Below are 25,850 nucleotides of genomic sequence, written 5' to 3'. Positions count from 1 at the left end.
AATAAAAAGTTACATAACCAGACACAGTTGCGTCATCACTGTATGTCTCTGTGCATTAAAACTGGATTTAGTCGCAGCTACTGTGTGCATGACGCCGTGCTGCGTGTTATTGTCAAGGTGATATCCCATCAGACCTCTCGACTCACACACACACACACACACACACACACACACACACACACACACACACACACACATTATGTAACAGTTCCCCTGAAGTAGTCTGCAGGTTTCAGTCTCGTCCTTGGTAACTGTCACTATAGCACCACCAAAGAAAGAACAGGATTGCATAATGACGAACTCAGTCCCTTCCAACAGTAGATGAATGCAACAGATCAGATCATACTGCACATGAAGAACAGGTGTGACGCTCTGAAGCATCTTATGCTTGGATCTTGAAGTTCTGATCAATGAGATGTACAGTGCACGCAGCCTTGCTGCTTCACAGCGTTGTTTTGTCTTTTCAGCAAATCCCCCACGCCTCCCACGCCGACGGCGAGGGAGATGAATAGTTTCCCTTCAAAAGGATAAATATGTCCTTGATTTAACAACATGTTCATGTAGCCTATTGATCAGTAAGTTGTAATGTGATGCGGGCGAAGGCAGTGTGCCAGCCTTTCGTCCTTTGCGTTTAAGTGGGATGTGAATTATTCTGTGGTATTTGTGAGTACACCGATGAGGTCACGGTGACGGGCCTTTCTCTGCGGAATGAGAAACTGGGCACAAACACCAACCGCCCACCTCCTTTTTCTCTTTCTCATTATTTACTGTCAACTTACATCCAATTCCAAAGGCCCGTGTCCTTCAGAGAAATCTAAATGCTGTGAAAAAGAAACTAATTATTTTTGCCAACACAACAGGCTCACAACAGAAAGATATTTATCAGAACGCAAAGATTTCAAAAACACAACTATCTAGCTATCACAGCAAGAAGGTTCTGGGTTCGAGTCCCGGTTCAAACCAACCAGGGCCTTTCTGTGTGGAGTTTGCATGTTCTCCCCGTGTATGCGTGGGTTCTCCGGCTTCCTCCCGCAGTCCAAAGACGTGCAGAACGGGGTTAAGTTTATTGGAGACTCTACATTGATAGGCTGGCGAACTGTCCAGGGTGAACCTCGCCTCTCGCCCAATGTCATCCAATTCCAAAGGCCCGTGTCCTTCAGAGAAATCTAAATGCTGTGAAAAAGAAACTAATTATTTGTGACCCTCAAATGGATAAAGCGGTAGACGATGAATGAATGAAATATCTAGTAAGAAGACTGGTATCCTTCCAGATCTGCCCATAACCAAAAAGGCAGAGATTATTCACAGAAACCCATTTATTTAAAATTTTGTTTGCAATATAATAAAGTTTAAATAAAAACCTATTTATTTATTAGTTGTTTATTAGCTATATCAGATGTGATGATTTGCTAATAGTTTGGATATTTATTTATTAATACCATGTTACTAAGAATACACCCATATGTGGTTATTATTTCAACATTATATTAAGGATGATATTATTTTGTTTTGATGTATCTAAGTTGTAATAAAAATCCACCAGATCATTAAAGGGTAAGCAAATCTTTGAAGTAGGAGCAATCAATCATGTTTGATCATGTACCTTCCTGTGTTTTTTTCCCCGAACTTGTGTTTTTTTCCAGATAATTCAGATTAATTACTGTGTTGTTAGCCCTGCGGGGACTTGACGTCATTCTGTCACTGCTGATTGTTGTGTTTCTTTCTGCCTTGAGGGGTAAGATGCATCTATTTGGACAGTTGTGTAAACTTGTTAGTTTACAAATTCTACCTCATCTCTCATTAAATGTCATGTTTTTGAACATAATACCATACTAAGCAGCAACAGCTGGAGCTGAGAACAGGAGGTGGAGGTGGCATCAGCAGTCAGACAGCAGCTGCTCGTCGCTAATGAGACCGGTCCAACTGGAGGAGATGCACATACAGGCCCTGGATCCCCAACACCCATGAACCACTTCAATATCAGTCATCAGACAGATGAGTCACCCACTCTGTCCATTTAGAGCAAAGTGTCGGACCATAATCTGGAGGATTAGGATGATCCTGTCTGTGATTTGCTACTTTATGACCACTGACATGAAAATATACATCAGTGAGGAGAGAGAAGAGAGCAGGAGGACCCCCCCCCCCCCCCCCCCCCCCCCATCTGGGCAGTGTATAGTTTAATTGAAGGAGCCAAAATGTGGCCATTTATTTATCATTAAAACTGTAATAAGTGTTGTTGGCCACTTGGGGGCAGAAAAAACAACCTGTAAACAAAACTCTGAGACGTCAGCCAACACTTGCCTGAATCGGTCTGCTGTTTTTTGGAAGTGGCACTGATGACAATGACTGATACTTATGACAATGACTGCGACCGGATGACAATGACTGAGATTGATGACAGCGACTGAGACTGATGACAATGACTGAGACAAAAATAGTGAAGTTGCCGTTTGCTAAAACCCCCTGTAGAGCTGAAGGCAAATATAAAGTTGAATTATTCAGAGAGATCAGCAATCATTAGGATTCATCCTCTGAGGAACATGACTGTCTGTTCAAAAATACCATTGCAATTTATCTGTTTATTTGATGAGGTATTACAGTGTGGACCAAAGTGATGGGCCAAAATCCCAAAATCAAAAATATTGATTTGAGCAGCTTTCATAACTTTGCCTGTTAAATTGCAGTCTCACCCTCCAGGTGTAAAACTGTTATAAACTGGTCATATTTGTACTAACAAGCAACACAACGAAGAATCATACCATTATCAGATTAATCGATCAATCCACGTAAAAGCCAGTGGTCAGGAGTTTTTTCCCTGTTGCAATTTTCACAGGAAATCTTTGGACTTTGGAAGAAGTACGAAGATGCTAAACTTAATAAAAGGTAGCACAAATCGATACAGCAGTGTAAAAACACTCTTTTACAAGTACAAACCCTACAATAATAATCATACATGAGTAAATGTGCAAAAGTAAAAATGTAGACTAAAAACAAAACCCTTTAATTATTTCATCCTAAAGTGGCTTTTTTTTACTAAACTATGGATTCCACTACTTTATCTAAATTCACCAGCAGTCAACAACTACCCACATTTACTTTCTCAAACTGTGAAATAAAGACATCATGTGATTGAACAAAACAAGTTATTGACACCCTTTTATTTTTTTGTGCATCCACCAGACTTTGAGAAAAGATAAGCAGCAGGTGAAAACTCCTGAAATAATTTACGAATGTAACCTTTAACAAGTACAAGTCTTTGTCATGTCACATGATCTCGGCTCCCTTCACAATCTTTCATGCATCTGCAATCTCATGGTTATCATAATTTCAAGGCACACACATATTCAGTATAGACTCTCATCTTGGAGTCACACTTTCACACAAAATGAAAACCGTCTGCAGCAAACTTCCATTTTAAGGCTCCGTTGTCATTTTTGCCTCGTTAAAATTGACAAGCACGTAGAAATATCTCCCTGTTGTGATTGTGGTTTTGGCAAAAGAAGATTTGAGATCATCCTAAGAACCAGAGGTCGCAGGCATGACATTTTTAAAGCTAAACCGTGTTTGTGACCAGACCAGATCACAGCCTCTACACCAGAAAAGTCACTTTGAGGGTATGTGGCACTTTTTATGGATACGTGTAAAGTCTGTCTGCTTCAATTCATCTGTTTGTTGCTTTCTGTCCTTCATCGTTTGTTTGCTGCGGCAGTAAATGTATCAGAAGTGCAGACGTCTTCATCGAGTGGTTCATATTAACCTCCAGTGCTCAATTTATCCTGTCGATAGAGAGAAACGATATCAAGTTAGAATCAATTACAAATAGAAATGAGTAAAAGATGTGACAGTGAAAGAGGTAAGAATTTCATAAAATACAATAAAAAATCTGTTAATATGTTGAGTCGTACCTTCTTGGCGTTATCCACACACTGCATGTAGGCTGAGGCGATACCTGAGCACGACAGAGTCTTTCCCGTGTTCTCCTTGTAGCACTTTAAAATCTGACTCTGCAGGTCTCCACAAACTGGCTGGACACTGAAACGCCTGAGAGAGCACGGATGCACGGGTTTTTAATGTCACCACACACATGTGAAACATTCATTACTTATCCTGTCATCCCAATATTAAACGTGCACTCACGTCTGAAAGTCTTTGTCCTCCTTGTTCCATATGCCAGTGCACTTACTGGCCTTAACGTTCATCCCAAAGTTAATTTGTAGACAGTATTTTACATTAATGACTGAACGACTTACGCAAAACGGTTGTGTGTGTCCTCTTTGCCCTGCTGGAAGCTCTCTGCGGTCACTTTGTAAAAGTCAGTACACTGTCAAACAGGTAAGAACACCACACATCACCATCGAGATGAAATATGATGGATCAAAAACATACACACAGCCTGAAAAAACGAAAATATATACAAACAGAGTTGAAGTAAGAACCAACATGCAAGACCCTCTTGCTGTTGGACATTGTCATTTGTAAAAAAAAATGCTATACATATACAGTAAATTAGAGATTATTTTCCTTGGCCAGAACAATTTAGTAAACTATCAGTAATGAACGTCTATAGTTGTTTCCAAGTCATAGTGCCCCCTAGTGGTCAAACTGTTAAATTACCTTAGTTTCAAGTTTTGCAACATGCTCCTTGTAGAGAGCGTCCCGTTTCTTTAACTCTTTCTCCCTCTCCTCCAGCTGATAGGCCTGTGTCCAAAAAATTTTAATAACATCAACAAAAACTTCCAAAACCAAGAATATTCATGCAAACATTATATTTTGCAATTTCCTCTTTAGAATAATTTAAGAACATTTAATTAAAGTTTGTAAACTTTGTATCCCTGACTGAACTCTCTGGTGAATCATTCCAAAAGTTACATAGTGTTGCTTTTAAATTGAAAACTGTTTAATAAATGAATCTATTTTTAGCTTATCTGAGCTGTAACACATTGTCACCTGTTTTTTTTTTTTTACAAATGCTTGGTGTCTGATGTTGTACTGTCCCGTCTGAAACTTGCCCTCAGGTCTCCCCTGAAAAATATGTTGCTAACCTTGTGAGATTCAGTTAAATATAGGTGACATAAAATAGAACCAACTTCCACAGTGACTTTCTGTCTGAGCAAAAGGAAACAGTGTCACAGCCAGTTAGAGCAGAAAGAAAGTGAAAAATTAAAACATGCACTCCTCCTGTCTTACCTTCAGCTCCATCCACTGAAACAACACGACAGGGCAAGAGAGAGAGAGGGGCACAGTAAGAGGAGGAAAGACTGTCATGTTCACAAGAGATCCTGACTCACACAGACACAGTACTGTGCAGAAGTTTAAGGGACTTAAGATGTTTAGATTATTATCAATCAGGGAGGAATCTGATTATTCCCACACACCCAAGACCAAGACCTGGAGTAGGTTCAGAATGTTGTTTGAAACATCTCACTGAAACTGCTGAGTATCTTGAAAAACTGTGGTAAGTGTACCTGAGATAACTGGTGCTGATTTAACACTAAAGAATGGTTTTAGAATTTTATGTTAACTGCACTTTAGATTAAATGAATTCATAAATAAAAAGCATTCCTCACATTACCTTAACTGACAAAAAACAAAACAACCTTTTGCACAGTACTGCACATAAAGGACAATGCATGTGTTTTTCTGCTCACATAAAGCTGCACCATGAGCCTCTCGTCCTCCGTCTTCATTCGCTCCTTCATGATGGAGTCTGTCAGGTTCTCCCTGTACGCAGCCTTCTCTGCCTCCAGCGTCTCCTTCACCTGCTGCTCCACCTGAGCCTGAGCCGCTGCCCCGGCCTCAGCCTGACACTGAGCCCTAATCTCCTCCAGCCTGCACACGCACAGAAAAAATTGATCAGAAAATTATCTACAGCAATTCTGACAGTGGGTTAATCATATTATACAGTATATACTTCAACCATAGAGGCCAAAACATTTGCCAGTTCCAGCTACTACAAGTGAGGTTTCCTCCTTTTTTTTGGACTGTTGGTTGGACAAAATGGGACATTTGAAGACGTCACCATTGATCAACTGAGAAACAATATTCAGCAGATTAACTGTTATTGGAAATTGCCATTGGTTGCAGCCCTGCACTTAGACCTTCTATTTTATGTTGTTAATATTTTAACATGGTGTATTTATAATGTACTTTCCTCTAATGTTTATTAATTACATTTAATCTGTAACGCATCATTATTTGTATTTTGATTCTCCCTTTTTCCCCCTTTCATCTGCTCATTAACATTTGATTTTATGATCGGGAACATTAATCATGACCTGATTCATATATCAAGAATTAACTTTGAACCTCAGCTTTGAAGGAAACATGGACGAGAAGTCCTTAAAGCGCTGCTGATCAACGACATGTAAAACGATCAAAAGCTACAGAACAGCTACTAAATAGTGAGATCGCTTTCTCAAGTTTCTTTGTACTTTTCTGATCCACAGTGTTTACAGAGCAGTGTACCCCCCCCCTCCTTACTGTTGCTGCAGCTCCTGCCTCTTCTGGTTGATCTCCTCCTCCAGACTCGTCTGCATCTCCTCTCTGATCTTCTGCCTCAGCTCCTCCTCCAGCGCTTCAGGAGAAACGTCCAAAGCTGTTTTGTGGACAGACGTTTGGAAGGTTTGTTGGATTCAGCGTGAATTATTATTCTTCATGTTCATTTTTCACATCATCAGGTTCTGGCAGAACCTCCATAGTTTGCAAAAACTTAATAATAAAAACATTTTTTTCCTCAATGAGAGTGTAAAGGATAATATCCCATATCTGACACTGTCAGCATATACTGTATATAAAACCCTGCAAGAACATTTTCCATCCTGGATTTTTTTATCACACAGAAACCATCAAAATAATATGATATTTATCTGTAATGTACAGCAGACCCACATGCTGCCTAATGTAAGTGCTTTATTAATTGTTTTTTATCTTCCCAGCTCCTGAATGTGCATTTTAACCTGCATCTGATTGTTATTGTGAAACTGTATGATTGATCCTCCTTATTTGTTCCAACAACTGAGTGAGTTACTGGATGTGGTCATTAATCCCAATGAGCTCAAACTTACCTTTCGCAGGCGGAGGCACTGAGGCAACGGCAGGTACTTCATCCTGAACAACAGAGGTCAGAGACAGGATGGGAGTGGACTCTGGGCGTGGAGCTGGAGCTGGATCAGATGGAGCTGGTGCTGGAGGCTCTACGAGGGGTTCGCTTACAGGTGCATCAGTGGGTACGACGGCCAGCTCCACACAGTGACAAGGTGGGCAGGGCTCTTCAAAAGTGAGTTCTGGAGGATGACAGGGAGCTGCTACCGGCTCTGGAGGAGGTGGAGGTGGAACCAGCTCACATGGAGGTGTTGAGTCAACAGCTGGAGCCACAACTGGAGTCACTTCTTCAGCCGGAGCAGGCGAGAATACAGGCTCCACATGAGGCTGTAGGACTACCACTTCAGCTGGAGGTGGTGAATCAACAGCCGGAGCCACAACTGGAGTCAAAACTTCAGCCGGAGCAGGTGGGACTACAGGCTCCACATGAGGATGTAGAACTACAGCTTCAGCTGGAGCTGAATCAGATGGACAGTGTGGGATTATTGGTTCAACAGGTGTGAATTCAACAGTAGGTGGAGGTTGGACTGCTTCCGCCAGTGTGATGGAAGGGACAACAGGTTCAAGAGGTTCAACAGATGGCGCTGCAACAGCAGGTTCAGGAGGTGGAAGTAATGGTTTCACAGGTTCAGAGGGAAGAGGTGAAGCTGCAGGTTCAGGTGGTGGAAGTAATGGTTTCACAGGTTCAGAGGGAAGAGGTGAAGGTGAAGGTGGCGGAGGTGCAGCAGCAGGTTCAGGAGGTGGAGGTAATGGTTTCACAGGTTCAGAGGGGAGAGGTGAAGCTGCAGGTTCGGGTGGAGCTGCAGCTGCTGGGGATGACTCTACAGGAGGAGGAAGGACAAGAGGTTCGATGACTTGTTCTGGAACAGGTGGTGTAGACAGACTTCTTGGTTCCATGACAAAGGGTTCAGGAGGAGGTAGAACTAGTGCCTCCACTGATTGAGGTGGGGGTGGAGGAGAAGCAGCCTCCACATTAACTTCGACCTGTGGAGAAACTAAGGATGGAGGAGGAGGTGGGGCTGAGACCACAGGGTCAGATAGAGGTGGAGTTTGTGTCTCTGCAGGCGGAGGCGGAGGGGTTGGTTCAGATTCAACAAAGGTCGGGGGAAGGGAGTGAAACTTTACAGGTGGAGGGGGCACTAGTTTTACAGAAGGAGGAGCAGGTTCCACAGACGGAGCTGGAGACGGGGCTTCCCGAGGAGCAGCAGGCGGTGGAGGGGTGAGCAGAGCAGGAGGAGTCGTCAGGGGAGGTAACATGTCTTCAACAGAGGGGGCGGAGGGTGGAGTGGGTGTTGGTGTTTCAGGTGAGCGTGAAGGAGGAGCTCCATTGTGTGAGAGCTGAGGGCGGACCACCTTTGACGACTGTTTCATCCGATGGATGACCTTGTCCGACAGCTGGAGAAAAACAGAAATATTTAATGTCGTGAGCGCCACCTGCTGGGCTCATCAGGAGAGTTTGGTGGGTAGGCAGGAGTGCCCTTGTGTCAAGATGTTTGACAGGAAATATTCTGTCTTTGTTTTCCTTAAATTAACGAAAATAATTCATCAATCGTTTTAACTGACTACTTGTTGCAAGTTAAAGTACATTTTTAAGACAATAAAAGTCTCAGTCCAATTCATTCTTTATGAGGACCATAGTGCTATACTGAAATATAATGCTACTATTGCTACTCTACATTCTTCCAATATTTTGAAGAACACAGTCACAGTTAACAACAGAGCTAAAGATGATTTTGAAATGAAGAAAAGGTGTTTTTTTAGGTAAAGTCGAGAAGAAAAACAACATGATTTTATACTTGTTGTCATTATCATTGTGTAGAAAACCCAACAAGAAAAGGGAAAACCTCATGTATTATTTTCGGAAGCCTAGTTTAGAGCTGTTAAATCGACTACTAAATTAATCGCCAACTATTTTAATAATCGATTAATCAGTTCAAGTAGATTTCATGGGGAAAAAAGTTTAAAATTCTCTGATTTCAGCTTCTTCTTTCTTTGCTCCTCTATGACAGGTAACTAAAACAATCTTAATTTTTCACAAATTTATGACATTTTATGGACCAAACAACTTATTGATTAATTGAGAAAATAATCTACAGATTAATCGGTCACGAAAATAATCGTTAGTTGCAGCCCTAGCCTAGTTACAAGTTTAGTTGATTATAGTGAGTTGATTCACTGAAAGAAGATTGTTAGAAACTTGAAGCATCTCCATACATGTTGTTATTATTATGTACAAGGATTTAGAAGAAAAACTAATCTGCTGCATGTATGAAATGTTTTGTTTTTCTTATTTTTCTCTCAAAAGCTTCGGTTCAGCAAACAATCTGAGATATAATGTAGAAAAACAATGTTGATGTCAGAGATCCAGAGGGCAAATGTACACAACAAACCTCATCTTGCATATTATCATTATTTACCAATTACATTTAGAAACGATTCACCCATGTTAATTCCTGTTGGGGTTGTAAAAATGAAGCAGATCCTTTCTGGGGGATGTTTTATTGTTAGTGACTGATTCTGCTCAGTGGGTAGAATGGGCGAGTAATCGAGGACTAACGACCTCCAGTCTCCACTGATGCTGCCGTGCAGGAAACCATGTGCACGAGCATCTGGTTCTTGCAGTTTGCCTCAGTTTAACATCCACGCGGAGTTCCGCCTGAGCCCTCGCGTCGTCACTCACCCGAATGCCCTTCACAAAAGTGACTCCTCCGCCGTCACCGTCGTCACGGGACAGGTGACTCGGACTGTTGCCCCCCATCCGCACTGTCTCTCTCTCTCTCTGTGTCTCTTCCTGCACCGGGCGGGCACCGGAATCACTTAATCCTCCTCGCAGCGTGGACCAGTGCTCGGATCAATAAACTCTGGGGCTCAGCTGCAACAATACGCCCCTCCCACCGCCGAGGGTCAACAGCGGCCGCTGCTATTGGACGCAGCTGAACAACGCCTCGTCGGATTGGTCGCCTGGGCCTCACAGATCAGTGCGCTGTGAGGGTACATTGTGTCCTTAGATAATACGTTAATAAAAACTAGCTTTAAAAAAATAATTACCGCGTGTCTTTTCAAATATACACTTCATGACACGTGGTTGGACATGCACGACTTTGCAGCTGTACACATTCTATTTGTAGCCATTTTAATGTCAGTGGTCAGTGAGGGGGAAGATACTGTGTTGAGGTCTCCACATGGAAAGTACTTTATGAAAGGACACATGAAAAATAAAACACAACAGCTACAAAACAAACTCCATAAACCCATCTGCAGGGTTCCTTATATTACAATGACAACATTTTCAGTGAATCCAACATCCACTGTCCTGCTGCTAAACATTGACTCAAGCACCAAATATGTGTTAATCTGCAACTAAAAATAGTTAACGCACTTTTTACTCCTGTTTGAGTAACGTCTGATAAAAACTCCAGTACCAAGCTGATTTAGAAATGTTTATAACCTTTTAAGTATATGAAATTATATATTTTTTGTTTTTAAACCAACAATAATTAATTATATATATTGGCCTATTCTCAATAAATAAGTCTATTAAAACATATGACTTCAATAATTGACAATAAAAGAACTGCTGATTGTCAACTAATAGGTTTATCCCTGCAGCTATAGACATATCACCTCTTCAGTAGATAAGGTGAAATAGTTGCCTATATAAATGTACAATACGTGACATTCAGAAAACCCTTGTTATTACTGACACCAGTGGCCATTAAGTGAACTGCAGTCAGCATCCTGACGCTTGCACTCACACTCCACAGTCGGACGTGAGCATCCTGGGTATCGGACAAATATAAGCTTCCATCACAACTCACATTTCACTAAAAATCGATGCCATGATGTTTTAGCATGATGGAGCTTGTATATTGTGAAGTAACCTTACTGCTCTGAGCAAGTCTGTCAGTGGGTCGAGACGACGATAGTGCAGTTATAAACATAGGAAAGGGCTGAAAAACATTAGACTGGAGATGATTCACATCTACAAAGTAACAGGTTTTGTTTTGTGCTGGGAGCCTGTCATTGATTAGCTCCATTTCTACACTAACGTACTAGCTAACTGCTGTACACTGTTGCCACTGTGATGAATTAATATATATGTATGAGTTATATAAGTATAAGTATATAAGTTACAATCCGTTCACACATTGATGAGAATTTTTTTTTGTTTTATGCAAATTGCTTCACAATTTTATGTAGTAACTGTACCTTTAAACATCCAACTCAAAACAACATTGTCATTCATTTAGAGAAGTGTTTCCGGCCTGTTTTTGGTCCTTACCAACTCCTGAGGGAAATTGAGACTGAGAACAGCGAGAATCACAAACAGAAGTAAAACAGTACAGTTGTGGGCAGTGAAAACAAAACAATGATTTAAATGATGCTCAAATGCTGAAGAATTAAAATTATTCTCCTTAGTTGCATCACTACTAGCGACCTCTTTCAGTAACGGATGTGAGCCATTTAAATATGTTGATTAAAGATGTATGTCTTCAGAAGGAACCTAGGGTCTTTGGGCGGAGTGACACGGCAGAGAAGTCAGAAACTTTTGAGAGGTGGACTAAGAGACTGTTGGTTTTTGTCTTTTCGTGTAATTTTTTTTAATAACCACAACACAGAGTATCACCAGCATCATCCTTTAACCCGTTTGTGAGGGTTTTACTGTAACAAATAATAATTGACGTAAGTTTCTAAAAATTGCTGCAGCGTAGTCGACCAAACACAATCTGAGTCCAACGCAGTGGCTGTTTTTTCCAGTCCCGTGTTCTTCTTCTTCTTCACTCTGCCTTCTTGTCCTTGGTGGCGGGGCCACGCAGAGCCGCCTGGACGCTGCTCCACACCTCCGTGTACAGCAGAGTTCCCAGGAAGACCACGGCAGTGCCCACCCAGTGCCAGGCGGTGAAGGGGTTTTGGAAGTACATGATGGAGAAGATGAGGCTGAGGAACTTTCTCAGCGTCACCACCAGAGTGACGGTCAGCGAGGCGCACTCTGTGGTCAGAATGAACACGCCGCGGATGCACACGTATCTGAGGACACCGGTTAAAGTCTGCAACACGATGGCCATCATTATAACTTTGTTGACATTTACAGGGATGCCAAGTTAATTTGTTTTTCGTGTGCATGAACACATCTACTGTATGAAGAGAAAATCAATCTGTAAAAGGTTTTACAATCTTTAGCAATATCAAATTGACTAATTCACTATGATTTTATACACAATAGAGCAGTAGTTCTCAAGCTTATTTTCAGCTTGTGGCTCGGCCGACGCATCATGTGAGATAATTGAGTTTCAGTAGTAAAAACAAAATAATACATTTTAAGTACTTTACTACAGCATATCATAGTATTTCCCTTAGTTGGAGGAAGTTGTTTTTTTCATTCAACAAAATATCCATTGTATATTTAACTATATGTAACTTTGAGTTTCCAGATTTAAAGCCAAACCAACTTTTCAGATTTGATCCTTCAGACGCACCTTAATTTGTGCTAAATATATATATTTGTTTACCAGTCCTGATTGTAACTCCTTACACGTTTTTATTTTCTCCTTTTCAGCTTTCTTAATCATCTTGTGAACCTTTTGTGGAAGTTCATTTGCAGACAAATGAAAACGTAATATATCAGCTCTTTCTTTGGGCAGGATACTGTGTGATGACGTTGACCAGCAGGTAGAGCCACATTATCGGCATGGTCAGTCCGACAACAGGAACCACTGCGGGAGCTGCAACGAGAGGATATTTATTTTATGCCAGTGAGAAGAGAGAAAAGTCACAAACCTAAACCTTTTAACCCGCAGCTCACCGCTCTGACTGAAGTGGACACAGTGGTGGTAGATGTCAGTGGAGAGAAGCAGGAAGCCCGGCAGAGGCAGGAAGTGCTGAGAAAGACAACAATGAGATGAAAAGGGTTATCTACAGGGATCAACTTGCATCAGAAGAATAAAAAACAGTTTTCTAGAAAAAACGAGGCTGTTTGAGCAATGAGTTGGGTACAAGGTAGGAGACAGAAGCTCAACTGAAGCTGGAATTTCTCCTGCAGACGTTTGAATGAGTTTTTCTGCAGGTCAGAGCACGATGGACACTCACATTATAGAAGAGAGCCTCTTTGGAATGTTTTCCATACTGCTTGTACAACGTCTCCTGGAAAATGCCCATCCTCGCAGACATCAGGAGAGCAAACGTCAACATGGCGATGCCTAAAAGAACAGAAATTCCAGCAACAACCGCTTATTCCCATGGTGCCAAAGGGTGATTTAGGCTCGCAATTAGCCAAACCAGGATTCAGACCCGTTAACCACCGCAGCACCATGCTGCCCAAGAACAGGAAAAATAATCCTTTGGTTTTTACAACATCCTATTTACCAGCAGCCTTGTGAGTCTGTGATCGTGTTTGTGATCATGGTGACGTGTGGTCCGTCTAGCTGCTTCCAGACATGCACTGAAGTCCAGACATTTTCCCTGAAATTTTCCAGAGGGGCTGCATGTGAGAACGCAAATGTCCACAGATGTTGCAGACAACTTAACTTGGCCATTAAAACAGCAAACTAAGAGCTGTAACGGTTGGTTGGATAAGTTAATCAACAATCAGTAATAATTTAGATTTTATCATCTATCAAGCAAAAATACCCAATATTCACTGGTTCCAGCTTCTAAAACAAGCATATTGGTAAATTTTCTCTCTTTAATAACATTGTAATTGCAATAACTTCAGGTTCTGAACATTTGGCTAAAAAATAAAAAACAAACAAACAAGGAATTTGACATTTTCACAGTTTCTGCCAATTTATTGACTGAACGATTAACCGATTAGTCAAAAACAACAACTAATAACCTCAATAGATCATGAAAATAATCTTTAGTTGTAGCCCTGACCCAGAACTCACCTATGAGCCAGCGCATCAAGGCATTAAATCCTTCTTCTTCTGATCCCTCATTCGCCACGTTCTGCATAAAAAAGTCACACAAAGATTAAAACGTGTGCATGAAAGAATTTTGCAGGTAAAGACTGAGTATATTCATTAATTTCTTGCACTGCACTGTTACTTTTATTACCTGTCTTATTCTTCCTTAGCTTGTTTTTATTTTCTCTTTTTCATGATAATATATTTAAATGTCATTTTATATGTTTCTCTTCCCAATGCTTTGTGTTTTATGTAAAGCTCTTTGAATTCCTTTGTTGCTGAAATTTGCTATACACAAATCCCTGGCCAGAAAACTGTACTTCAGTGGAAAATGAATGTGACTTGTTCTGTAAAGGACTCACCACTTGCTTGGCAGACATGATGGTGCAGATGAAGATACCAGCCGACACTAAAGCTATAGACAGATATTTACTGGCTGAGTACCTGCACAGAGAGAAGAGGGGACACAAATAACTGCAGTAAAGCTACACGTTGGTGTGCTGCGTTGGCGACGTTTTCAGTTGTACGGAGGCGTCGGCGATACCTTTTCTTCAGGATGATTATTCCCAGGATCATGTTTGCGATGAGTGACCCCTGCCGAGAAACAACAAGCAGCAGGTCACAAATTGGAGATCAGACTGAAGTGGAGGCAACAGACGGAGGAAACATTTAAAGGTGAAAGTGAAAAGCAGAGGAGCTCATACCGATCTGAAGATCATGTGCAGCGGCATGGCGATGTTGAAGTTGAGAGCGTAGTTGTTGATCACGCTGACTGTGAAGAACATTGTCACCATGATCACATAGTTACTGAGGGAGAAAAAAAAATAGTTGTTTGTTTTAGTGTGTGTTTGTCTTTTCTGCAGCAGGAAATTTAGACTCCATTCATAGGTTGTTGTTTTTTTCACCGGATAGGGATGGTTGGTTTCTTCCTCCCACACTTTGTTTCAAAGATGAAGCCTTCTAATGCGATGAATAAAAACTGAGCGAAGGTGACGATGTTGCCGCATCCTGGAAACTCTCTGAGGAAACAGAGGAAAACGACAACAGGTGACTACATGCAATATGTTCATTAACTGTGTAGTCTCTCTTGTAATAGGATTACTGTGGTATTTGTTAATATTTTAAATAACTACACCCAAGCATGTGGATAGTTTCTACTGCTACAACTAGACTCTAAATCACTGTGTGAGTTTCCATGTGAAAACAAACATTAAAATCTCAGAAGAAGATTTTAAGGCTGATTTTCCAGATTTTTGGTCTTCTTTGATTGAAAAATGAAAATCTCTGAGAAAAACAGACAGCAGACTGAAGACACTATCTTGGGCTGTAGGAGACGGTGATGAGTATGTTTCATTATATTCTGACATTTTATAGATCAAGGATAATCAAGGATTATTCAAGAAAATAATCTTAAAAATTATATTTTACACTATTTGATTATGATAACTTTCAATTGCAGCCTAAGAGCAGTGGGTATTAAAAAAAGAAATATTAAAGTTCAATACAGAGAGGCAAATATGGTTTTCTCCTGTTGGGAACAATGGAATATTTGCTCTTGGTCACCGTTTTATTCTTTTATTGTTTCATGAAACAAGTAATCGATTTAATGATTTAATGTCTATGATATATCAAGAAACTGTGAAAAAAAAATGAAAAAAAAAAAGAAATAAGCCCATCATAACTTTGCAGAGCCATATGGAATGTCTTCAAATGTTTTGTTTAGTTTTACTGAGACTCCAAAATATTTGACTTCCAAAGATACGACAAAGAAAAGCATGAAATCTCATTTGATTATTATTCTGTCAACTACTTCTACTTCATTTCACGTTTTTTGTACTTGTATTATACTCTCTTCTATTTCAGTATTCGTGCATATTAGAGCTGCAACCTTATTTTCATCGCCACTTATCATTCAATCAATGCTTTTTTTTTCTCGATCAATCAATTAATCCGTCGGTCTTATAAAATTTCAGAAAACAAATTTCCTTGGAGAAGTCAGCAGATGACTTGTTTGTGTCCAAAAGACGAACATATGGAATTAGAACTGATATAGAATAATCTAACCACAACAGTTCCAGTTCCATATGTAAACACACTCACTGTATATTCATGCTTATGTATATTTCTCTATGTATATTGAGCATGTGGGGGGGGGGGGGGGGGGGGGGGGGGGTCCCATATGATTCTCTCAGGGGAACTTTTCTTTAACACAAAGTGGCAATGGTCGGGAAATTATTGTTAGTGCAAAGGTGAATAGCTCTTCCTCCTCTTGTTGAGCCCACGGACATTAGAGCAGTTTGCTTCGCCAACACGAGACCACGAACGCGCTGTGGACACATGCTAATGCATCTACACTAGCTTGGAGGCGGAAGAAGCAGCTGCTGCTGCAGAGGGAAGTCAGGACCAAACAACAACAACAACAACAACAACAACAACAACAACAACCGTGAGAACATCGCTGCTCTTAAAGTGACCAGCAGGTTGAACCACTGACCTGGCGAGCAGCTCCAGTGACACCACATTGCTACAGCATCCGACAAACACGAGAACAATGGCAGCAGCCGTCCCCATGGCGACCACACTGCAGCGGAGAACGACCCGGTGGGAAACTCGTCACTGTGAGAGGAAGGTGTCCGACCGGCGCATGTTGGTGGCGGCGAGAGTTTCTGCAGGACACCTTCCTTCTTCCACACAAACTCCTGTTCCAGCTCAACGCGTCGGAACCTGAATCACAGTGCTCTAGGTCACCGCGGGCGCTCATGGGAGTTGTAGTTCATTTGGTGACTGAACCGGAAGTAATGGACACGCAGTGCTTACAACGTTCTCCGTGTCTAAGGCAACTGTAGGAGTTGAACCCATATGTAAACAAGAGTGAATATTGGACAAAATAATTAACTAACAGTCTGAATGAATGAGTGGTCAATGCGCAGTTGTGCGTGGCGTGCGGGCGTCATCTGTGGAGACGAGGTGAGAGCTCTCACTCTGCCTGGTTTTCTAAGTACCATTAACCACGCAGAAAGGAAAATGGCTCCACCCATGGATTCTACACGACTCATTCTGGGCTGTAAGAACTCAGACTTAAAATGACAATGTGGTTGTAGGAACGAGCAGGCACCATTATGGAGTCCAGCATACAGCCGTGGTTCAACTTTGTAACTTTGGTCCTCCTAATATTTCTCTGCATATGTTGTGGAAAACACACCGGAAACTGGTTTTACTTGGGCATTGCTGAAGTTAAAAGAAACACTGGTTGATATGACCCATTCATTTCAGAATATGTAAATGGCAGAAGTTCACATGCAAATTTGAGTTGACATTTTATTGATTTAGATGCTGGTCTGACTAGATTATTGAGCAGTGCAGCTCCAGCAGCAGTGGTGGGTTGGTTTTTAATACATTACATTCGGTGGAAAAATTTAGACTTTTTTTTTTTGCGTTGTAGGCCTAGCAGTAGCATAGGATAAAAGCAGAAAATTAAAAGTTCAAGTTGTGCATTGAAAATTATTCTCCGGTATAATGAAGGTGTATTCAGCTAAATGTACTTGTGCAAAGTGCCATAATGAAATGCAGCATTGATCAACGTAGAAGCATTTCATTGTATAAGTAGATCAAGTAGAGAATGGTATCTCCCTAACATGCTGTTGGTTGTTAATTTTATTATAGCGGATCATATTTTATTTTGTCTTGTAGCCTAAAAACATCTTAACCAGCAAAATATTTCCCTGTTGTGGGACGAATGAAGGCACATCTTATCTTATCTTAGAACTTGTAACAACGGGACAGGAAACTGTCTTCCTTGAAAGCTGATTCTGATTCTGACAGATAAAAGTGGATGGGAAGTGGAGGAAAAGTGCAAAAGAAGAATAACGAGTTGACGCAACTTTGCTACATAGACGATCTTCGGTGGGGCACGTCATCACGTGGCAGCGGAGGACGTGGCGGAACAAGCCGCCTGCTCTGCCTCTTCTCGGCTGCTGTAGTATCAACAGTTTGGGCCTGACGTGAAAAGCAGCCGGTTCGACTCATCGAGGTTCACGTGTTCTGATAAAACTGTCCCGCTGCCACCACCAACATGATCTCACTCACGGACTCTCAGAGTAAGTCCGGCTTTGTTTTTTTGTTCTTCCTCCGCCGCTCTTTGTCTTCGTAACATCATCATTTCTGCGAGAATCGGGTTCAGCGGAACGTGAGGGTTAAAAGCTCAAACACGATTGGCTGAGAGCAATAGTGACGCCCGGCGTCATTACGTCATTGCAATGTGTTTCAATGAAATATAGTAATATTCAGTCTCATTCATTTGTTAGTAATCGCCTGGACCTGTCGTTATTAATCAGTTAATTAATTAATCAATTGACCTGTAAAATGTCGACCATTTTTCGGACATGTATGATTTGTTTGTTTATGGATGTGACACTTTATGAACATTTTTTTGTTTTTTGTTTTTGTGTGCAGTGTCCCACGTGCTTTTTTCTTTTAATTTGTTCGAAATAAAAAATAATGAAAAACATGATAATAATTAATGCCGTTCCCAACATTTTATGATCTTCTGACAATATTTAATGTTTAAATCAGTGAAGCAATTAACTGATAAACTGAATTGAAATGGAGCCATTTGTTTATGGAGTTACTAACTAGCCAGTGGTTTAGCACTTATATTTCGCACATATACAGAATTACAAATGACGACTATATTAATCGATTAGTCGACTGAGATGAATCTTAATAAGTTAATAACCTGTAATGTCCTTTACAAAGCAGAAATGTCAACCATCTGCTGATATCATGTAATATCTTTTTTAATTTCAATTTGAAGACATCTTTTAATTGAGAAAATGATCGAAAGATGAATTGCTAATCAGTTCAATCATTAATCTCAGTTATTTTGTTCTCAAGTGTGGTATCAATCCTACTTTGTATAGTTTTTTTTCTGTTTTAAATTTTTATAGTGACTCATGTTGCACTCTATATTTTGCATATCAGTGCCAGTCATTTTTTGAAAACCTCAACCACATCTTGTACTTACCTTCTACTCTTTTGTCTCTTAAAATCTACAGAAATCGGGATGGGGCTGACGGGGTTTGGTGTGTTTTTCCTCTTATTCGGGATGATGCTGTTTTTCGATAAGGCTCTCCTCGCCATTGGAAACGTGAGTTGATCGTCGATGTTTCCACGCTGTCAAATATGGAAGATGATAGATATCTGACTTGTGATGTTTTCGTGTGTCCGTGCTTGTCGCACAGATTCTGTTCGTCACTGGTCTCTCCTTCGTCATCGGCCTGGAGCGTACGTTCAGGTTTTTCTTCCAGAGACAAAAAGTGAAAGCCACCAGTTTCTTCCTGGGAGGAGTGCTGGTGGTTCTGATCGGCTGGCCGATCGTTGGGGTCGTTTTGGAGATCTACGGTTTCTTCCTCTTATTCAGGTCAGCTAAAAAAACAGATAGAAAACAAACTCTTTGTCGTCATATTACTGAATTCACGTGAACTGTTGTTGGTCCCACCTTATTCTCTTGAACAGGGGATTCTTCCCGGTGGCAGTCGGCTTCATCAGACGGGTACCGGTGCTCGGGTCTTTGCTCAGTTTACCAGGGATCAGTACTGTGAGTATCATGACAACATTAAACCACGCAAACTGAACATACATGTATAGTATTAGAGACATATTTAGGTTTTTAACAGGAGGTTTTGTGATGAATTCTGTTTTATTCGAGCCAAAATGGTCAAAAACTCCAAATATATTCCGTTTACTATTATATGTGACATAAACATCAATTCCTCACACTTGAGAAGCTGGAACCAGGGACCTGGTTTGGCATCTTTACTTGAAAATAAATGACTTAAACAGTGGATTATCAAAACAACTACAGTTCAGTTTCCTGTCAATCGATTAATCAACTCATTGTTCAGCTCTGTTTATTTTATCGGAATATGTTCTTTGGCAGCCGCCTGTCAAGTTTCCTCAAGTGCTGAAACAATCCAACAGAGAAGACATTAAAACAGCTGTGTTACTGTGTTAATGCCACGCTGACAAAAAAATATGATAATGTAAAGGCGATTAAATATCCGCTGTGAAAGATGATGAGTCATGAAGGGGTTTTTATTTATGTTTTTTTTGAGAGGTGGAAAGGAAATCATTTTTTTAAAAAAAAGTCAATAAGCTTCTGAAAATAATCAACTGTGAAAACAAGTAGTTTTTACTTAAACTTCATAAACAGGCAAATATGACCCGTGTGTTAATCTTAACTCAGGGAATGTTGCTGCTTCAGAGCTCGCACCAGAGTGAGACACCGCTGAAATCTCTGAAAGAAGCTAAAGTTGAGATTTCCATCTTTCTCCGTCTCCTCTTCGTGGAGCTGGGTATAGAATATAAGGCTTCGACTGAAATGTGAGAGTTGACAGTCTTTGTCTTGTGTCGCCTCAGGACAGCGTTGTCTCTGTTGTACTGAACTCGTCCTCCAAGAATCCTCCACTCGGAGTGTGTTGTCTGTGAAGACAGTCAGTGTTCAGGACCAGTTCTCACAACGTGATTCATTCAGTGTAGCTCTCTGCTATATGTGGTCAGCACAGTGGGTACTGATCTGTTCTCAGCACAGCAAACAGTTTCACCCCATCCTGAGGGACAACTTTCTCTTATCCCATGATCCCTGTTGGCTTCTTTTGAATGAGCTCTTTTGTTCCTCATGTCAACATTACGCTCCGATTTATTAGTGTGATTTTAATTGAATCATCTGAAACCTACAAAGTTGTTGTGCAACAGGAAGTCTTTCTGACTTCTGATGCGAGTTTGAGAAATCAAAAATGATAATCCTTCATCGTAATACTTCATCCGATGAAATAATCCCTTAAGGCCGATTTGGTTTTAAATGATCCCCCACTCACTTATTGTTTCAGAACCAAGTCTTTTCAAAAACAATTCAAATAAATACAATGTAAACTTAAAGGTAAATGGGAAGGTTCATCTAGAGATTTTCAGGTTTTGGCCCTGTGTTTTGCCTCTCAGGCTGTCCTACCTTTGCAGACACAACAATAATCAAGAATCAGCATTTCTATATCTATGCTGTATTTAGTTTTCTGCATTCTTGAAAATAACCCTGGATTCTCCCTTTCATTTTCAGCTGGTGGACAAAATTGGCGAGAGCAACAATATGGTATAACATTGGACTGTTTTTGTTTTGTTTGTTTTTTTCATTGGAGGAGATTTTCAGTATTTATCACAGCTTCTAACAGTTACTGTATATTTTGGTCATTGCCACTCCATTACTGTGAACCAACATTTTTCTGCACAAAGGACGATATACGTTTATTTGTGGACACTTGCCAGACATGAGTTTCTTCTGCCAGAAGGAAAACGGTTTTGTATCTGACTGCCACTGGACAAAGTTACCAGGATATTGTTTTATTTTAAAGTTTGGAAGCAGGTCTCCCTTTTAATTTGTGTCATCCCAGTCAGATATATATGGAATGATGATGCAGGACCAGAGGATCAACTCACAGGAGAGTCTGGGGCCTCTAGAGTCCACTCCCTCAGAGTGTGTGCCTGAGCAGTCACTGAGAGCATCTTTCAGTTCCTCTATGAAGTGTTACTGGAATTTTTTGTACGTCAAAAAAGACAAGGTGGAGCTAAATGTTACCGAGGCCAAGAAGCCTGAAGTGTTTGTAGGTAAAAGATATAAAACGATTATTGTGGAGATGTTTCACTGTAACTTTTGTAAGCGCATACTTGAAATAAAGTGTCTTTTCATACATTTGCTGTATGTGTTTTGCTGCTGGATCACAGTTTTTATGAAGATGTGTCCCTTTATAACTTTGAGCCCCTGCCCCACATTTCCTACAACTGTTACTCCCCTGTTCCACATAGTCTTGTTTCCTTCTACTGTACATTTACAACAAAATCATTCTCACAAACAGGCCCACTGAACATAGAACCAGAGGTTTAGGTTTCCCCTAAAGCCTCAACTGGAGAATGTCCCTGAAAGAGACGCGAGAGAGACACAGACCAAAGTGGCTGCATGAGTTTGACTACAGACTGATTACAAACGACTAAATTGATGCGCAAAATAACCACTGAGACAAAAATGACTGCAAAGAGACCTCACAAAAGAAGCAGGTGGACTTCAAGGAGAAGTACGGCGAGGAGAAAATCAGAGAGTATCTAGTCGTTTTGTGTCTCTTTGTGGTTTCTTTGTCTCTTTTTTCCCAGGTGTGGATGGAGTGACTGGCCCATTGTCTTATAATCTGTTCATGACTGAATGGTGGGCCGCACTATAAAGTATGCTCATAAATCCATCCTTGCCCACTTGAAAAAAGTTTACTTTTACAGTAATCCACATGACAATAAATGACACATGCAGCTTTTTATAGAAAGCATCAACAAACTCCCCAACATCTGCAGCTTTTACTGCCTCTGGGCCTCCTGCAGGTGTCTTCACCTGCCTAAAAGCTGTCATCACATCGGCCTCACTCAGTGTCGTCATCACGCGCTGACCCCGGTGAAGAAGCTGCTGCTGCCCATGAAGGATTTGAAGGTTTAAAACTCTCATGTGTCTGCGGTTAATGAGCAGGGACAGTTTTGATAGCACCTGTCATCCTCGTCAATTGAAATACAGTGTAATGTGTGAGGCCGTGAAGCTGCCCATCCTCCTCCTCACCGACGCTGTTAATGAGGTGGTCGTTTCAATTTTCGAAGTAATGTAACAGCAGAGAGGAGGACAAAGCACCAATCCAACATTTAAACACAAACTGCAGCCTGCAGGGGAGCAGACAGAATACAACTAACGGTAAGCTATGATTGTTATAATTATTGTTATTCTCAGTAGAAGTAGTAAGTAGAAGTAGTGGCGGTAGAATTATAGTATATAACACAAGTGTTTGTCTATTCCATTCGACAAAGAGGAATTTGCATTTTTCTTAATTTTTGAGACTGAGTCTGTAACAATTGACTATTTTCCTTTACTTTGAGTCCTAATGTTTAGCATTTGAATGCAGTGAATGGATGATAACTGTTGATTAGGTGACCACTTCATCTTTTAATTTCTCCTATATGTCTGTATCCTTTCAAAACATGCAGGAACATATGATAGCTTTTAATCAAATCTATGAAGAGTTACTCAATGCTATAAAATGATCTTTTGCCTTATTCAAGCAGCTAAAACTGAAGGTGCAAGAATATTCACAATGTAAAGGTATTTTGAATATTGTTGAATATATCAAGAAATAATATCTTTAAATAATTTTGCTGTGAGATGCCCCTTCAGTGTTGTGTTTAGCACGTTGATAGAAAAATGAAATTGTGTTTATTTTTTTGATCATTTGGCATTTTCAAACAACATAGAAACATCGAGAAATGGTTTAAAACACACTATGATAGATTAAATAGGCAGAAATTATTATAATTATAATTTTTAACATTAACAGATAAGTAATGGCAATTTAAAAAAACAGGAGTAATAATATAAAATATAATATAGATAATAATGAATATATCATAATGTATAATTATAAAAGGCAGTGTCCACCCAGGGGGGAACAATTTCCATGGTCCTCTGAGACAAAAGGATGTTTATGAATATGAATTAAACATTATAAATGTGTACATTAATAAACATTTTAAATGTCCCGTATCTATTAACACTTACATTACATTACAGTGCTATAGAGCATCTATTAAATGTCTATAGATGGCTTACCAATGCTAAATTGTGGGTTTAAAGTGAATGTTTCCAACTGATGGGAGAATGTAGATTTGCTCCCTTTCTTTTTTATATTGTTATTGGTAATACCATTCATTTCCATTTGAACTAAACTAAATGTCATTTCAGATTTCAGCAATGTCGCTCATAGTCACGTTGTTCGTGGTGACATTGGTTAGCCAGTGCTGGACCACACCACAGGTTAGTCAAAGCTCATCCTTCTTTGTCACATTGTGTTGAAGTGTCCGTGTGAGATTATAAAGCTGCATGTGGTTTGTGTGTTTGTTTTTTTTCCAGCGGAGGAACTGGACGCCTCAGGCCATCTTATACCTAAAGGGAGCACGTAAGAGCTCATTGAACACACAACTGCTTTGTTTTGAGCCGTCTTGTCAAACAGAGCCTGTTCACGGCAGCAACTTTGACATGAAGCAGTAGGAAAACACAGGTGCTACTCATCACATGAAACTCCTGTGTTTACCGACCTCATGCCAAAATGGCCGCTGTGAAAAAAAGGTCTAGAAAGAGAAAACAGTGTTGAGTTTTGGTCTTTTGCAGAGGGACACCGCTCAGTGTTGGAGCGAGCCAGCAGAGACAAAGATGACACTTTACATTTAGGTGAGTCTGACATGTAACGCAGCTACGGGGATAAAATCTGATTAAAACTACTGATAAAAACAATTACATGTCAGTTTCACCTGCAGGTGAATATGGAACAGTATTTAGGCCAGACATAAAAGCTGAAATTCTTTCCCCCCCGGTATACATTGTGAGAATAAAGTTGAAATGTCAAGAAAAAAAGTGGAAACAAAGTTGAACTAAATCAGGTGATGATAAATTTGCATCTCAAGAATAAAGTCTAAATGTTGGGAATAATATTTGAAGTCAAGATTTTAAGAACATAGATTTTATTTCTTGATATTTTGACTTCTATCATATTGGCTTTTTAAGAGCTGATCTATGAAGTGATTATTCCTCAACCATTGATAAATCCACTTAAAAACAACATTTCATTAAGAATTCCTTGTTAGAAAGTTTTGAAAGTTTTTTGATACTTGGTATTAATCTCATCAGCACAAGCTTTCCCGTCATTTATCCCAGCAGTTGAGACGAAACTATAGAGGCCGATCTTAAGTACGAGTCTGTTCTCCGCATGGCTTCATTTTTGTATGTTATTTCTTTTTAGGACAAGTGTTGATTGTGCAGTTTAGTGTTTCTTTGTTGTGCATCTCTGCAGCGACTCACAAACAGAGCAGTGATGGACTGGGGTTGTCTTGGGCTTCATCCCTGCTTCTGGAGCTCGTGCAGCTAGCCATGGAAGAAGGTAAAACCCTGAAAGTCATCACCAACCTGACAATCATGTATGTTATAAGATTTCTTTCTCAAAATTTTCTTTATCTTTCTCTCTTCCTTAGGTGGACGCAAATTAGATAATTACCCAAATGAAGAAGAGCTGAATTTGAACTATTTCTGAGGTGTCATAATAGATTTTTCTTCTTTTCTCATATTGATGCATTTTTATTTATTTATTAGGTTTTATATAAATCTATAAATGACTTGTTCCTGCTTAATTCTAATTAAATGTGCAAGATAAATAAAATCTCCTTGCCAGTGAGCTTTATTGTGAAATTCCGAGCCACATGTTCAATTTATTGTTGGTCCATAGTGTTTATATGTCCTCTCCTGTGTTAAGTATGGATTGATTTCCATTCACAGTGGTACACCCAATGAAAAAAAGATGAAAAAAAAATAGTCTGTCAGCTTGAGGCGACGATTAAGTGATTCTCACCAGACTAAACACCACTGGGTCAGACATCATCACATTGTCCACACTGGGGTCACTAACAGAGGTGGCCCGGTGAGTTTTATTGGGAAGGGCAGCTTGACCCAGTCGTGAATGGGTCAACCAGAGGTCAGAGGAGTTGAGGGTTTAATTCTGTTATTTCAGACTGACATTAAGATTAAAAGTACATTTGTACGTGTAAGTGCTCCTTAATTGACAATATTCCTTAAAAACAACAATTGCATTACGGAAAATGTTTCCCATATGATCATGACTGACTGGGGTTTTATACTCAGTCAGTCAAACGATCTTGTACAATACAGTATCAACAAAAAGACAGAAATGTACGCACTGATCTAAAAAAATCTATATTTCGACT

At 40.2% G+C, this 25,850-nt stretch overlaps 4 protein-coding genes across 5 annotated transcripts; 2 read left to right on the top strand and 2 right to left on the bottom strand.

The window, feature by feature from the left end:
- Window positions 1-3,146: 3,146 nt before the first annotated feature.
- On the bottom strand, window positions 3,147-10,008 carry chchd3b (coiled-coil-helix-coiled-coil-helix domain containing 3b). 2 transcript variants are annotated; one of them, XM_035643078.2, is made up of 9 exons: window positions 9,785-10,008; window positions 7,068-8,499; window positions 6,484-6,598; window positions 5,652-5,832; window positions 5,191-5,205; window positions 4,618-4,701; window positions 4,254-4,324; window positions 3,909-4,044; window positions 3,147-3,779 (listed from the first exon to the last, which is right to left on the bottom strand). In XM_035643078.2, the coding sequence occupies exons 1-9, from the start codon at window positions 9,860-9,862 to the stop codon at window positions 3,756-3,758; spliced, it is 2,136 nt and encodes a 711-aa protein (XP_035498971.2). In that variant the 5' UTR covers window positions 9,863-10,008; the 3' UTR covers window positions 3,147-3,755. The 2 variants fall into 2 exon arrangements, with proteins under 2 accessions (XP_035498971.2, XP_035498972.2); XM_035643079.2 differs by lacking the exon at window positions 5,191-5,205.
- A 1,244-nt stretch (window positions 10,009-11,252) lies between these two features.
- Window positions 11,253-16,772, bottom strand: slc35b4 (solute carrier family 35 member B4). The gene is made up of 10 exons (XM_035643064.2): window positions 16,501-16,772; window positions 14,912-15,025; window positions 14,711-14,813; window positions 14,551-14,600; window positions 14,369-14,450; window positions 13,989-14,049; window positions 13,192-13,301; window positions 12,908-12,983; window positions 12,752-12,827; window positions 11,253-12,132 (listed from the first exon to the last, which is right to left on the bottom strand). The coding sequence occupies exons 1-10, from the start codon at window positions 16,575-16,577 to the stop codon at window positions 11,883-11,885; spliced, it is 999 nt and encodes a 332-aa protein (XP_035498957.1). The 5' UTR covers window positions 16,578-16,772; the 3' UTR covers window positions 11,253-11,882.
- A 1,086-nt stretch (window positions 16,773-17,858) lies between these two features.
- On the top strand, window positions 17,859-21,747 carry LOC118315627 (vesicle transport protein GOT1B). Its single transcript, XM_035643065.2, has 5 exons — window positions 17,859-18,103; window positions 19,061-19,152; window positions 19,247-19,425; window positions 19,521-19,602; window positions 21,118-21,747. Exons 1-5 carry the CDS (start codon window positions 18,079-18,081, stop codon window positions 21,154-21,156), a joined length of 417 nt encoding a protein of 138 aa, XP_035498958.1. The 5' UTR covers window positions 17,859-18,078; the 3' UTR covers window positions 21,157-21,747.
- Window positions 21,748-23,829: 2,082 nt separating this feature from the next.
- LOC118315407 (spexin prohormone 1-like) lies at window positions 23,830-25,162 on the top strand. Its single transcript, XM_035642672.2, has 5 exons — window positions 23,830-23,892; window positions 23,989-24,034; window positions 24,247-24,306; window positions 24,926-25,012; window positions 25,104-25,162. Exons 1-5 carry the CDS (start codon window positions 23,830-23,832, stop codon window positions 25,160-25,162), a joined length of 315 nt encoding a protein of 104 aa, XP_035498565.1.
- Window positions 25,163-25,850: the final 688 nt, after the last annotated feature.

The sequence above is a fragment of the Scophthalmus maximus genome, chromosome 7 (genome assembly GCF_022379125.1).
Source record: "Scophthalmus maximus strain ysfricsl-2021 chromosome 7, ASM2237912v1, whole genome shotgun sequence".
Taxonomy (NCBI): Eukaryota; Metazoa; Chordata; class Actinopteri; order Pleuronectiformes; family Scophthalmidae; genus Scophthalmus; species Scophthalmus maximus.
Note: the sequence above shows the minus strand (reverse complement) of the source record. Positions and strands in the feature narration are given on the sequence as shown.